Below are 15,377 nucleotides of genomic sequence, written 5' to 3' on the forward strand. Positions count from 1 at the left end.
GGCTTCAAGGGCCAAACAGAAATATCAGCCTGCAGTTCAGTCCCTAGCCAAGAATGAGGCACTCAAGAGCAAGGAAACAGATTTCTTTTCTAAACAAGGGATCAAAGTTATGATGAAGCAGCAGACAAATCCTAATATCTTCCAGCCAGATGAAGCAACAAGAGGCAGTTTAGTAGCAATAGCCCGTTGTAATCACAGAGGCAGTAACTGAGTACCAATAAAAGTTGTCACAAGGTATCTTGCCCCTTTTCCAGTATGGATAAAGATCAAGTACAACAGTTGGAAAAAAACTAGCTCTGACCTGTAAGGCAGTGCTTGACTGCCAGATCCTTCCAAAGTCTGGCTGCTGTGGTCATTCTGCAATCATCTTCCTTTAATTGTTATATGGAATCTGGACCTTTGAGAACAGCCATAACTTGTGCAACTTTTGGCTAAACTTGCCTTAAAAATGCTGCCAGGCAGAGACCACCCTTGCTGATGGCACCCTTCCTCCGTAGTATGAAGCCTTGACAGTGAGCTATTAAATAAATATTCAGCTCGGCTCCTTTTTGAGAGGGCACCCTGCACTCGCTCCATCTGGGGTTTTCCTTATCAACCTTCTCAGCCCTGCACTCGCTCCATCTGGGGTTTTCCTTATCAACCTTCTCAGCCCAGAGAGAGGTGCGGGTTGTTTTGGGGTGTGGGGGGGTGAGTTACCTTGGCTTGCTGTGAAAGCCGCTGAAAGTCAACAGCCATCAACAAGGAAATACAAGCTTTGCTCTGGAAATGCTTTGGAGCCCATTACTTTTATTAAGCAAACTAGTGGCTTGTTTTCCCATTTACGCTGAGGCAAGGGTTTGCAGTAAAACAAAACATTTACTGCTTTTCAGATGCACCTAAAGTCTATTGCCCTTTCTAGAGGAAGCTTGTCCAGACTGAAGAAATGGTCTCAATTTAAAGCATCCCTCTCTGAAAGAGAAGTTAAACTCCTGCTCCAAAATCTGTAAATCTTTTTCTGTAATTCTCTGGTCCGGGACAGGTGGCTCCTGTTTCAGCTGTAGCTAGATTCCAGCTTCTTTGCTCCGCTTGCATGATTTCATCTAACACATTCCTCTGGGGCTGCAAGAACTTCACACTTCCATCTCAGCCTAGAGGTGAAAGCAACAAAAAGAAGTTACACCATGTAATTATAGTTATTATGCCAGTTAATAGAGCTCTTCATACCATAAACACTATTAGTGCTAGTTACTGTCGGGAATAGCTGTGTCTCCAGCTCTGCTCTTGCTGTCGGAGGCTTGGCACAGATCTGAGTCCAAGCCCAGATCTGAAGAGCAAACCCTAATACCTGCCAGCTCATGCCACGGGGTTTAGGCTCTCTTTGGACTTAGGGAAACAACTGGATTTTGGATCTCAAGCCTGATTAGGGGAGAGTAATGTGCTGAAACGTGTGATCCAAGCAGACAGTGTTCGGACTTCAGGTCTACCAGCTTTTCTCCTGCTCTTGGAGTTAGTACATAGCCTTGTCTACAAAACATGCTTTTAAGCAGTTGGGTGTAAGCTCCAGGTTCGAGTATCACAGGTTTACACTGACACCCTCGCTCTTACCTTGCATTTTGCCCACCCAGATGGCAGGTGATATTCTAGTGCTAACAGTCCACTTTTTCTCCCTGTCGGGTCTCAACGATAAATTGCTGTCATGCTTTTCTGATAGTCATCTTTTAAAAAGATGAGATAAATTCGCATACACTTATACAAAATTTTTAAAGCAAGCCCCTTGGAAAGGAAAAAAAAAAAAGGATCAGAGCTGGCAACGTTGTAACGTTGTGACAAAACACGGATTTACTTAATTGGATCTAGCTATCTGCACCCTCTTTTGCTACCTGCCTGTGCCAGTCCCAGGCTGTAAAGCAGTTTAACTCATTGCCTGTGAAAAATCAAAATGACAGCAGCTACTTGAGTGAACTTTCAGATTAACGAAGCATGATCTGGTCATGATCAAAGACTTTATGTTCCTGGAGGACCAGAGTTCAAGCACTGGTCTCTATTTTTAAGGGAAGAAAAGGCTTATGTGTCACTGCAAGGCAAACTCTTTGGCGTTTGAGCCCAAGCTAAACTTTGATGTCAGCACTGTTAGTGACTCTATACTGAAGCTTGGCTTGATCATCTTTTTCTTTAATTCTCACTGTCACAGGCTGCCTCCTGCTAAGCTGGATTGGCTTCACACATGATAGCAGTGAGAAGGGATGTTATCATTAGTCATTGCTGCTAGGCACTTTTGGATCACGTCATGCATCTCACAGGTTGTTCCAACAAAACTAGCTCTGAGGAGCAGGGTTGGGATCCAAGAGAGACAAAGACCAGCTTTGGGTGGCGAGATGCCATAAAATTGTCCTTGAAGATCTGGTGTAACCAGATTGACTAATAAGCCTCTGGAATGTTGATGCTTTGGTTGATCTGGTCATACCAGAGAAACAATCTCTCACAAGCTGGGTGCCAGGTCCCCAAACCACGCAGCTTGCCATGAGCAGCTAATACCAAAGACCATGGTTAGTTGTAAATGTGACTGTTTCTGTGCTGAATAATCACTATGATCTTGTATGCTGTCCCCACAACACACCTCCATTTCTCACCATAATAATGTTGATTGACACATCAGTGTACCAGGGTGACAGTATAAGGGATTGTAGCCGTGGGTATCAGACATTTTGCAAATCTCAGCACCATCAGTGTTGGGTAGAAAGCCATCACGAGCACCATTAAAAGATGACAGTCTTACAGAGAGATTTGTGGCCCTGCAGATAGAATCACCAAGCTGGAGTGTTGGAAAATTGTCAAATGCAAGGATAGTCCATGTGAACTAAGGTCCATCCTTTTTTATTTCACTGCATCTGACCTTCAGGCGGCCCCAGGAGAAGTCAAACACATCCCTCACAAAGCCTGACAGCATTGCTATCATCCTCCACCCAGTGTGTCACACCTAACTGGGGTGCTCAGCATCATCATCAGGGCTCCTGTTCAGTGCTGGGTCTGGCTCTGAAAGCTGAGGCATCCATGAAAGATGACCGTAGATTCTAGATGGTTAGAAATTATTCAGAAGGTCTAGCCTGCAAATCTGATTATGGAAGTATACTTTTGCAGGAACCAGGAGAGAGAAAATAAGTTCACGTTAAAGACGAAGGGTGCCCCACGGTCAGGGCTCGTGTGAGTTCCTGGCTGCAGCCCAGGTGCACAGGGTCACCTAAGGTGAGTCATCTGGGGCTCCGGCTCCCCAGCTGTAGAATCGGGATAATACTTCTGTTCTCACCTCAGTTTGTCTTCTCTGTTTAGATTTCAAGCTCCTCAGGGCTGTGTCTTCCTACATGTATGTACAATTCCTAGCTTAACAGAGTCATGATCCAAACTGAAGCCTCCAGGCACTCCTGTATATTATATCATTACTAATTTCACAAGAGGTTGCAATCAAATTCCTTTACCGGGCAAAAAAAAAAAAAAGCATCCTAGAAAAGAATAAAGCAAGCTATTAAAAACGGAGGAACATTTTTGCTGAAGTGGAAAGAATGGTACTTTGTCCCAAAATGTATAAAATATGTATTGCAATTAAATTCTCTATTGGCAAATTGCTCTACAATTAAAAAACACAGAAGCTTGAGTGAGGCAATTAGAATAATAGTAGAGTGTTAATTATAGCTTGATGGATTCTGCACGCTGTCAGCAATTACCTTCCAAGTGTGCACTTCTGAACCGACTCCAAATCCACAAAAAGACACGGGCAGAATTAGAAAGATCTTCCTTGTTGGCATGCATTTGCCATTTTAAAATTTGTTTTCATAAATACTTTTGTAAGCTATTTAATTAGGCTTAATGAGGCTCAAGGAAGAAGCATCCTCCATGCTGTACACAGACTCCTTTCTAGCAAAGGCATTGACTGGGGTAGGAGGGAGAGCACAGCTGAGCACAGCCTCGTGTCCTACCAACTCCACTCATCCCATTATTTCCAGTGCACAACGATCTTGTGCAAACGCAGGGTGACTTGGCTCAGTTTCCAGGAGAGCTGCCTGTAGATTTCTGTTTTAGAAAGGTTATCTGAGGCTTTTGGATCTCTCTGACCCTGGGAAACCCCATGGCCGGCCTCTCAGCCTTGTCACGGGCAGGGGAGCAGCGGAGGGGCTTTGGGACAGGCACTACGATGGCAGCTACATGGTGCCAGGTGAGTGTCCTGCCCTGAATGGGTGAGATGGAATCACTGGGATGGAGGTCAGGGGTTGCAGGAATAGCTGAAAAGTATTAAAATGAAATCATAAAATGAATTAAAAAGCTTGCTGGTCAAATTTGAAAACACTGTAAAAGAACCAAAAGCTTTTTATTTTCATGTTGCCTTCCCTACTGGGCAAGAGAAATCCGCTCCATAGAAGTGCCTTAAAATTTGTGTTTCCCACATGGAAGAACTAAAGACACATTCTTTTTAATTGGCTATTTATTTGTGTAAGGCTGCACTATTTTCTATAATACATCTACCCTTCCTGCCTCAGGTTCCCTCCCCAAGGACAAGAGCTCTTGCTCTCTGTTTGCAAACAGCTTTCCAATAAATTACAGGACTAAACCTAAGCCATTCTCCTGTTTTCTCCAGTTCTTGAAGGCTAAAATAAGAGCCTAAGCCGCAATAATGTGAATACATATTTAATTCCCATTCTGCTCCACCCCAGCCATAACAGCCTAAACCCCAAGTTTTACCTAGCGAAAGCCCCTGTCTATAAATAATCCCTATTGATTCTTCCCGGAAAGATTTAGCTCTGGCCCACATGGTGTTCAGCGTCTGTGCTGAGGGGTGTGCTTGTCATCGGGGACACAGCGCGAGGCTCTGCCTGGCTGGGGGGAGCAGCGCTCCCTGCCATGCTGCCCAGGGCACCGGTGAGCATCACCCGGGCTCAGCACACTGGGCGTTTGGTCCCCAGGAAGGTGTGGCTGGGTGGGATGGGACACCTAAAAGTCCCGCTCACCCCAGCGCTGAGTGGGGAGAAGCCTTTGCAGAGATCAAGTTTTCCATTTATCGTTCATCTCGGCAATCTGATACGTTCAAAGCTGTCCTGAAGGCCAAACAGTCATGCAGGTGGACTGTCAAGAGTAAATAGAGAAGAGGGAAATGCTATGCCAGTAATAGCTAACACTGCTTCTTGTGGTGTATGGTCGAGCTTTCGGGTGGGGATGCTGAAATCAGAAACCCTTCACCCTGCAGCAAGATCTTGTCCCGTCAATAAACCCAGTTTGTAGATTTCAGATCACGCCATCTTCCAAACCTAAATCTTCCTCCCTCAGGTTTTCCACACTTCTTTCCCTTTTTCTGATTTCTTTCATGTATGATTTTTGTACGTATAACTTTTCAGCAGTGCACGTTGCACGTGCTGATGCCAGAAGCTGAAGTAGCCGGGAGGCATGGGGGCTGCTCTACGGCCCCCCCCCCATCACTTTCAGGTCCAGCAGAAGACTTGATAGCTGCCTGTGGCAGCTGGCTGGGGAACTTAGAAGATCCCTGTGCGTTATGTCAGATGAAATTAATTGCTCCATTGATGAACCTGTGAGAAATCCAGAGGAAAAGAAGGAGAAGAGGCAGGAGAAGAGGAAGTCCTCATCCAGAGTGATGGCTTCCAAAAACGTGTCTCCTCTCACTCTTTCCCCCACATCATCAAAGCTACATTTCACCACCGTGATGCTGTGGTGGAGCAGGGTCTTGCAAGGTCTTTGGTCCACAGACAGAATGCAGAAGGCCAGACTTAAAAAGCCCCAACTCTTCATCACTCTGAAGGCTGGTCTGTCATCTCCACCCCTCTTCTGCCAATTGATGGTGATGCTTCAGCATGGCGCTTCTCGGTGCTGCGGGCTCCCGCGTGTGGGCATGGAGGGCAGACCCGGCTGCGGGCTCCTTGCGGGGCTCAGGGCTGCCCGGGCTCTGCGTCCCATGTAGGGTGGAGATGCTTCAGGCTTGGACATGGGGCTTTTACAGCCTGTGGTCCAAGCCCAACTTGTTCGCTTGGGCTTGCCAGCAAATCCGATGTCGCACCAGGTTTCTGCTTCAGCTGACCCGCTCTGTTCTTGAGATGACACCGATCCGGGTTTGCTGCCTTTCAGGGGATGGCATGTTTGTGCAGCCTGGGTGCCGCTCTGAGCAAACCTCCATGCAGTTCCCCTTGCATGTGCTGTTTTATATGAATTGATACGTGACTCTTGGAAGATGTGCGGTGTGATTAAAGCACCCTGCAGTGCAATGCCCCGTCTCATTACAAAAAGGAGATAGGGCTCCATCCCTGCGCCAGGGAGGAACCTGCAGCAGCAGGGTGGAATCTAACCAAAGGCAGCGGCAGCAGAGCTGGGCTGTGGTGTGTGTTTCTCTCCCTAAAATATTGCACCTCCAGCTTCCCACGCAACTCCTGGCATCTGGCTCAGCTGGTGCTGGGTGCGCTGAGCCCATGAAGGGCTTCATCCCCTAAGTGCTGCATGGGCCACATCCAGACCTGACCAAAGCCAGCTGGATGCTCTCCCCTGAGCTCAGGAGCAGCCTCTAAATTCAGTCTTTAGAGCGTATTGACACCCTAAGATGAATTTTGCCCGTGAGGCTGCTGCTGCAGCTATCTAATGAGTCATGCTTCGACCCGCTTTAGACTGTGTGCTCCCTTGCATCTGGTGAGTGCTGGGTTTTCAGAAATAGGGGTACGTTTTGCAAGCGGATCCCACCTCCTGGGTTTGGTCTGAAACACGTGCAGGTATTAACCCGCTCCTGCAGTGGGCCGGTGGCAGGACACGCGCGTCCCTCGGGAGCGCGGCCCCGCAGCGGCTTCATAGCACCCGGAGGAAGGCGCGTCGGGGTGCAGGGGAGCGCCCAGCCCCTGGTTTTGCAGCAGATCGTCCGCACCTACGGGAGGCAGATCTGCCTGAAGCCGCTGCCCCGCGGCGGGCGCGGCCCCTTTAAGCGGGGCAGCGCGGGGGGGCGGGGCCGCCCGCGTTCACACCTGGAGTGGGAAAGGGGGGCGGGCCCCGGCGGCCCTGATTGACAGGCCGCCGGCATCAATGGGGCGCCGCGGCGCCGTGCTGGGAGGGGGTGCGGGGGGGCGGCTGCTGGCCAATGGCGGCGCGCGCGGGCCCGCCGGAGGGCCCCCGCCAGCCAATGGGCGGGCGCGCGGGGGGCGGCGCGGCTACATGTTGCGGTGTCGCCAACGTGGGTCCGCGGCGAGCGGCGCTGGGGCCGGGCGGGTGGCGGCGGGGCGGCAGCGGCGGTAGCGGCGGCTCTGGGCGGCTCTCAGCCCTGCGGCGGCGCACCGAGGAGGGGGAGCTCCAGCGGCCGCCGGGCCGGGGCCGTGCGGCGCGAAGGAGGAGGCGTTTCCCCTCGGCGGGGACGCGGAGCCGACTCGCCCGGTGGTGCCCGCCCGCCCGCCCGCCGGTGGATGCCGGTGCCCTGAGCGCCGTGCGGCCGGCGGCCGAGGCGATGCTGCGGGCGGCGGAGCAGCGCTGAGCGCTTGCGGGGCCCGCGGCGTTACCGCTGCGCTGCGCGCCGGGGCCGCTCCTGCCGCCTCCTCCCGCCTCGGACCTTCCCCGGTGCCGGATACAAAATGGCGGTGCCGTCACGGGCGGGCGGCGGCGGGGCGGCGGCGCTGCTGCTGCTGGGGCTGCTGGGCTCGGCCGCCGCCGGCTGCCCCGCCGGCTGTGCCTGCGGCGGGGAGGCGCTGAGCTGCGGCGGGCTGGCGCTGCCCGCCGTGCCCCGGGACCTGCCCCGCTGGCCGCGGCACGTGTGAGTACCGGGCTGGGGCATGACGGGGCCGGGGGGGTGTGGGCAGCGCCGCACCGGGGCGGCTTGTGAAACAAGAACGCCCCTCTAAAGGAGCAAACCCGCAGAAGTCGGGGTTATTTTCCAAGCGAAGCGAGCTCTGCCGCCGGGTAGGCGCTGGGCTGCGCGGCGTGAAGCTGAGCCGTGATGCGGGGCGTTCGCCGCTCCCAGGCCGGGCGGGGGGGCCGGGGCTCCCGCGCTGGGTTGACTTGTCTCGGGGGACGAGGAGCCGGCAGCGGGTTTGGTCTCCGGTGAGGGGATCCGCTGGAGATACTGGCCAGCTTGGGCTCCCGAATCCTTATTAGGATGTCCCTCTATCCCGCCGTCCCGATCCCCACCGCTGCTTTTTGTCACCGCTCCCCCCGGCGTTCGGAGCTGCCAGCTGGTACGGTGTGACAGCCCCCGGGACGCTCGCAGGCTCTTGCGGTGCTGCTGGGTCGTTTAAAAATAAACTCCCTACCCCAGGTGTTTGCCAGTAAAGGCGGCGTGGCTGGCTGCCGATCCCTCGGTGCTTGTCCGGCTGTAGCAGTTATTAACCCGCGGTGTATCGTATGGCCTGGGTGGCAGCTGAACGTATAGCCCAGCACCTGGCTGCTGGTACAGCCCTGTGGTTGTGTGGTTGGGGTTTCCCCCCCCCCCCCCCCTCCCCGAAAGGTGTTTTAGAGTGTTCGGGTCCGTGGCCGAGCGCAGGACGGTGGGATGGCCGGGTTCTGCTCCGCTGCTGTCACCGCTGCGCTGGCCTGGTCGGGTCTGAAATAAACCTTGGGATATGTGAAGCCAGGAGGTCCCGAGGGAAAGCCAGCTCGGCTTTGACAGCTCCAGTCGTTTGGCAGTGCTGGAGGACTGGGAATATGCACGTATGTGCTCCCAGACTTATAAAATAAGTGTCCTCAGCTGTTAGCTAACCTTGGGGACATAAGGGTCCAGAAAGGGGAAAGTGTCCCGGCGCTTCTGTTGCTGGGCTTTTCTGGTCTTTGAATAGATTTATAGATTATTGAATCTATAAAACCCCTGGTTGTAATAGATACTCCTCAGCTCTGCCAGCAGAGAGAATGGTCACTGAAGTGTTGCTGGAGATCATCCAGCTCCTTATTAAGAAGAATTATTAGAGGTTTGTCAGCTTCTCCTGGTATTAGTCGGTTTTGGCTTCAGAAGTGCCTAGTTTTACACGAAATTAGCAGGTGTCGTACCCAGAGGAACGTGTGGCCTCTGCATTAAAACCCTGACTCATCCCGTTCACCTGTCGCCCTGTGCTGTGAAGGGTCCTTCCTCCGGCCCTGGACACCTTTCAGAGCAAGCTTTTAGTTTTCTCAGCATAATTCCAGCATCCCCATGCACCTCTTAAAATAGGACAGTGTATATTTGCTCATGCAGAGAAATGCATTAATAGCCCTGTCTGAACAAATTTATTGTTGTGTTTTTTCGGGAGCACTAATACCCAGGAGTGTCTTTTTTTCATATGGAACAGATTTTTGAGTGTCTTGAGTTCAGTTTAAATTTTATTGGTGAAGTAATAGTAGGTATAAATCTCCTGCTATGGACCTGTGGGTTGTTGATCTTTTAACCACTTAGACAGAATATGGTTTGTAACTTTGTAAATTCTGAGCTAACCAAAGAATTAAAGTGGAAATTTGTGATGGCTTTCATATCTGACAATGCAGAATTAAGAGTATTTTTCCTTCTCCATAGCTAATAGAAAAAGCGGGCATTTAAGCTATTGCAGATAGTTTTGTTTTTAAGGCAGTATTGTTTCTAATTGCTAAAAATCACTTAAATTGCTTATTTGAGTTTAAGGCCACAAAGCTGAAGCACGTTTTTCATGCTTGATAGGATCATAAATGCTAATTTCTGGTGCAGACAGTTGCCAAGTCATTTTTTTAGTAGTTGCTTAATGTTCTTTATAAAAGCACCGTGTGCTGGCGAAAAGTTACCTCTGTGCAGCTATCTCCATTGCTTGTTGGGTTTTGTGTGGTTTTGTTTGTTTGTTTGTTTGTGGTTTTTTGTTGTTGTTGCTGTGTTTTTTAATGTGCCCTCTTAAAGCCACAGAAGGCAAAGGGGGTTTAGAGTGGCCCTGGGAGCCTTAATAAGGAGCACAGCCTGGGGGTGCGGGGTAAGTTGGGATGAGAAGGGAGATGTCAGAGCTGCGCATCCCTCATCTCCATCCCTCTGGGCACGCTACATCTCCCACCGAGGGTGTCTGCTTCCCCGGGATGATAAGCTTGGGCAGGTTTGATCGCTAATTGAAGATGAGGTAGGTCCTGTTCTCAGTGACTCCTGGTGAGTGTGCTTTAACTTCGTTAAAGTGCTATTGAAAATTCCCTCCTTAGCAGTTTATCTCTTACTCCTGATGAGTGCCACAATGCTGAAGCAGTGCTCGGAGTGGGTTTTCAGTGTGTTGGAGATAAAGCTGTTGTTTGTAGGGTTGGAAATGTGGCTCGGCACACTAGGGAGGGTTCTGGAAGGGACTTTAATTGCACTGTGTATTTTGTCAACAGGACTATCAGTGCTGAGGAAAAGCACTGGGATCTTTGGAAACTATTGTTATTTCTCTGTTGGTAGTCGAGCTCAGAGTTGTAATTTTTCTCCCTAGCTTTCAGAAGGCCTAACTGATATGCAGAAGGGCTGTTGCACTGCAGTTACTCACGGTTAATGCAGCATGGCACAGATGTGCATTGGTTTTTTTTTCCCTTAAAAGCAACAGGCAGCTGAATGCTGCATGCCAGTTTTATGTAAATGGGCAGGACTTGCTGGCTGAGCAGCGCTGTGTAGGGCATGTTGCAACACTCTGGCATGACCCATACCCATCCTCAAAGGAGCTGCAGCTCCGCAGCTGTGAAACCCCCTTGGTCCATGGGGAATGCCGGGAGAACTGAATTCTGCTGAGCACTTCCCGTGCAGGACTCCTTTGCAGTGTGTCTCCCTTCGAAGCTGCTGGGCATGCTTCGTGTCTTTTGGTGTTGAAGTCTGAAGCTGGTTGGTTTTTTACATCAGAGTGTAATACGTGGCATAAACTTCAGGGCCGAGCTTAAGTATGACAAGCCAGGCGTGGGGTGCCAGCGGTGCTGGTGATACGGTACATCCCCTTCATCCTCTGCTTCTGTCTTTCTGTGCATCTTAATTCTTGAGGAGTGGTACAAGAGAGATTTCTTCTAGGCATCGTGTAGGAGAGAGAGGGCTTTTTCTTCCTTCTTAGTGACAGAGCAGTAGTATTTTGGGTACAGATTTTAATGGTGAGAAGGCTTTGGGGCTGTGGAAGTGCAGTTGGATAGTTAATTCATTGCTGGTATGGTCTGGAGGAATGGTAGTTTTTATTTTAAACAGATGTGTGGTTTTTGACCCAGAAAACTAGGGGAAGTTTTTTTGGGATACTGGTTGTCTGTGCACAGGCCCTTCTGCCTCTGGATCAGTGTTTGCCTGGCATGTCTTGGAAAAGGGCAGTGTCCTCGAGTGCCCAGGAGAGCTGGGCTAAGAGCTGCTTAGGGTGTCCCAGGGAGGCTCTGGGGTTTGGCTAGGTGGGTGAGTTGCCTTGAGGCTGTTTGCACGGTGCTGCTGCTCTCTGGAGAGCTGGGCAAAGCATCTGGATGCTTTGGAAAATCCTGTGGGTGCCTGTCAATGGTTTTGGGGCCTGGAAGTGGGTTTGAACTAGGAGTCAGGAGCAGCCTCTTGCTGTGCTCAAGTGCATGCACACAAAGAGATGTTGTTGAAAGCAATGAAACTGAACGTTTGTGCTCGAAATTACCTATTAACTTAAATTTCATGCTAAACTGGACTTTTGATGTGTTGGGTCTTGTTTCTCTGGTCTCACGTGTTAGGGTAGTGGCTTTGCTTGCTTGGTAGAGCAGAGTGGGGCTCTGCAGAAAACTTGCTGTGCTGCTGCCGCCATGCATGGTGCTCGTTGGAGATGGACATGAGTTGCTCCTGGGCTCCGGAGTAACTCCTGCTCCTCTGAGGATGCAGGGAAGGCAGTGGGGGGGCCTCTCCTGCTGACGGTGCTGGGAGGGGGAGAGTGCTGTTGGCAGTTTCTCGCCTGCATGTCCTACTTCCAGCCCTGCTGAAATAATGGAACAAAGATTAAGTAATCGTCACCCTGGGCTCGTGGCGCTTGGCCCCGTGCAGCTGTGGAGCCCTCGCGGTGTGCCGGCTGCCCGGGGGGCCGCTGGGCTTGGAAGGATGGCTTAGGAGAGAGGGATGTGGGTTGGTGCAGGTGGCTGGTCCCCCTCCCCCCTGTTGGGAAAAGGGAATGGAAACACAAAGAAATTCTGCAGAGCCAGCAGCTCCCTCTTGGGTGGTGGTCCACGGAAGGTTTCCCACTCAAGCGGGACAGTCCTGGGACTGGTGGTGCTTGTAAAAGAAATCCTGCTTGGCTTGCAATGACACACTTGCTCGGTGCTTCCTGGAGCATCATCCTCAGCGGTGGCCCTGCTCGGGGAAGGTCTTCAGCCCCACGGCTGCGGGATGGCTCTGCACCCTGTGGGCTTGCAGCTGCTGCTCTGGAGCTTGGCTCCGGTGGGGTAACAGTCTCTCCTTGCAAAGCTGTGCCTCTCCAGGCCTGCTGCTTATGCACAAATAAATATACACGCACTTGCAAATAAAACCACCCTTCCTGTGTGAACGTGTGTCGGTGGATTCGCTGACCACCCTCAGCATGCCGCGATATTTATTGGTGCTTACTGGAGAACAGCAGTTAACAGCAAGCCCTTAGCAACTGCTGTCTGATCTTCTCTCCTTAATCCCTGATTTGAGCCACAGCTGGGGCAGAAATTATCTCTGTCAGACTAGGATTAGAAGTACGTGTGAGATTCATGGTGAAGCCTGAATGGGATAAAATAATCCCCACCAAGAAGCTTTTCTGGCTCTTGCAGAAGCTTCAAGTGAAAGGCTCTAGGACCCCCTCAGCCTCCTCTGCATATTCCTCTCTCCTTTTGAGAAACTTCATGGCATTTAATCACTTCGTGGCTTTTCCTCTCTACAGTGACTGCAATTTGAAACGCAGGGGTCCCATACAAAAGGAGCAAGTGCTCAATGGGCTGTGTTAATATTCAGTGCCATTTACAATGGGTGCAGTTTGAAAAGGGGAGAATGGATGGTCTGGGAGCTGGGGGAGGAGGAGCCGCAGAGGGAAAATTCCCAGGGCAGGGGAACGAGCATCTCAGTAGGCAGCCGAAAAACCAAACACACCATCAATTGTTCTCTAGGAAAATCAACCATTATGATGTGTTATATACAGCTTAATATTTTTTTTTCTTTGCTCGTGCAAACTTCTTTACAGTTCTGTGGAAGTAAGGTTTGGGGTTGCTGAGCCTTGCAGGACTTCCTCCTTGGAGTTTGAGGGATGAAGGAGCAAACGTGAGGTTGATTGCCTTCCCAGCTTGCTGGCATCAAAAGGCTAAAGGTGGCAAACAGATATGTTTGGGAGCCCAGACACTTCAACAAAGCACTTCAGGTACTTAAATGCTTCCTTGAGCATGGGTGAGATTTCACTTCCCTGCTGAAAGTGAAACTGGTGCTGGAGTCTTGCCTTTGATGGGGATTTAGGCAGATGCAGAAAGAAGCACTTCAGTCAGCTTGAGGGCAGTCCTGGAGCGCTGGAAGGATGCTCCCCAGCGTGTGGCTTCAGCAGCGTGCTGGAAGGATTCAGGGTGGCTTCGTGTTGAGGCAGTGCCCCAGGTGCTGGAGAAACACCTTCCTGACTCTGTGCGTACACCTGGGCTCATGAACAGAAGCGCAACTCCCACTGGCTCTGCAGGGCAGCTGGGGATTGCGGAGTGCCAGGAGGCCCTGGCCATGCCCAGGCAGTGCCTGCCTTTGGTTCCTGGTTGCTTTGGTCCCCTGAAGAGGGGTTAAAGTTGTATCTGGAAGTCCGAGTGGCTGCAAAATGGGATGATGGCTTTGATTCCTCAGTAGCCAGCTCTGAGAACTTGTGGATTGTCCCAGACTTGTATGTCAGCTGTACCCAGCAACTCTCAGGGCTGCAGGGTTTTTAATTGATCTTGTTGTCTGCCCCTGGAGGCACCTTGGATTGAGTTAGCTCAGCTCATCAGCTTTTAACGTAATCATTTTGTGCTGCTAACCTAATCACCTGGTGTGACTCCCTTGTTTTGCAGTGTGGGGCTGGATGGGGTCATGTGGATGAATGGAGTAGAGATAACTTAGGCTAATGCTGCTGGGAAGGGCTGTCTGTAGAAAATCCAGGCTCAGGGTTCATCAGCCCTGCAGGACCAGGACTCTTTCAGGGCAAGATCGTGGCTTTGGTGAATAACCGTGAATAGAGCCCCTTGGTCTGGGTTGTGGTTTCATGCAAGCCTGGGAGGCTGGGCATCCACTAGCAGCTCTCCTCTGAGGTCCCTTGCTAGCTTTTAGGGGCATGTGAAGCAAGGGGCAGAGCGTGAGGCTGTAGGAAGAAACAAAGGGCAAATAAACCCTCTTTCCCGGTATGTCTAGCTATTTAGTGATGTACTATGAGGGGTTTTTTTTCTTTCATGCGTAGGGGCCCAGGATGCCGTTGTGTTAGTGCACAACACAGAATACCTAGTATTATTGTAGTGAGTCATCCATTAATAGTTAACCAAGTCCTGCAATGCAACCCAAGTCCTTCAGCCCCAGCCCCTTCCAGCGTCAAAGCAGGACCAAAACATATGTAGTATGTTACGCTCCTTCATTACACTTTCAGCACGTTGTCTCTCAAGCCACAACCATGTAATTTTGCAGAAGTCTAGAAGCAGGCCTTGCTATTTTGGGGGCACCTTTCAAGACCTGAAGACATGTCTCATCCAATTCCAGGAGCATGGTTCACTGTTGTATGGCTGCATTTGTAGTTGGAGTAAGAACTGAAGGATGGGTCTCAAACTGTAGCCATCTCCCTGGTTTTTATTAATGTTAACTATGCTGGACGTGCAGGCAAGGCGGTTGGTTATGTGCACTTGTCATGGCAGTTTCGTAGTTTGCTGCAGTGGCTTTGCATGGGTTCCAGCAGAGCAAATATCAGAGGCCCTTTACAGTTGAACAGCTTCACACAGAGCTACAGATTTATAAAACGTATACTCCAGTGTCATGTACAAGTTGCACTTAAAAATGCATTAGCTGTCTAAAGCTTTGTGTGCAAGAGAATTTGTCTTTTTTTTTTTTTTTCTTAAGGAGAGAGGTAAGTAGTCTTACTATCGCTGCTCATTATGAGCAGCAACTTTTATTTGTGGATTTTCTTTTGATGTCTTTTTTTGGACCCCCTGGGGCAATGTCATTAATTTTGGAAATCTGCAGAGGTGCAGTCTTAAACACATTTATTGTAAAGCCTGCTGTCCTATACAGGCTGTGTATTGCAGATGTTTCCCTTTTGTTGAAGATACCTGGTTTTTAGATGAATCCTTTCAGATTAGAAAACACACCCCTTCAGTTCTGTGGAAATTTGGCTGTGAAATCTTGAAATAAGATGCTTTTTTCCTGGACTGGCACTTCCAGCTGGCAGGTTTTTTTTCTCTCTGCAGAAAGGCAGGACAAGCCTTCAGGTGCAAGAAGGAAATGAGAGATGCAAAATGCCAAGTCAGGGCTGTGCTGGTTCCCTCTCCCCACACATAGGTACATGGATCCA

At 50.5% G+C, this 15,377-nt stretch overlaps 2 protein-coding genes across 2 annotated transcripts in view; both read left to right on the top strand.

Moving 5' to 3' along the window:
- Positions 1-7,038: 7,038 nt before the first annotated feature.
- Positions 7,039-7,480, top strand: LOC130147661 (translation initiation factor IF-2-like). Its single transcript, XM_056335100.1, is given in 2 exon segments — positions 7,039-7,116; positions 7,118-7,480. Coding segments are annotated over 2 exon segments (441 nt in total).
- A 97-nt stretch (positions 7,481-7,577) lies between these two features.
- LRIG1 (leucine rich repeats and immunoglobulin like domains 1) overlaps positions 7,578-15,377 on the top strand; it is a 94,141-nt gene continuing 86,341 nt past the window's right edge. The window contains exon 1 of the mRNA XM_056334341.1: positions 7,578-7,756. Within this exon, the coding sequence (XP_056190316.1) occupies positions 7,578-7,756 (179 nt within the window). The remainder of the gene's footprint in view (positions 7,757-15,377) is intronic.

This window comes from Falco biarmicus, chromosome 4, assembly GCF_023638135.1.
Source record: "Falco biarmicus isolate bFalBia1 chromosome 4, bFalBia1.pri, whole genome shotgun sequence".
Taxonomy (NCBI): Eukaryota; Metazoa; Chordata; class Aves; order Falconiformes; family Falconidae; genus Falco; species Falco biarmicus.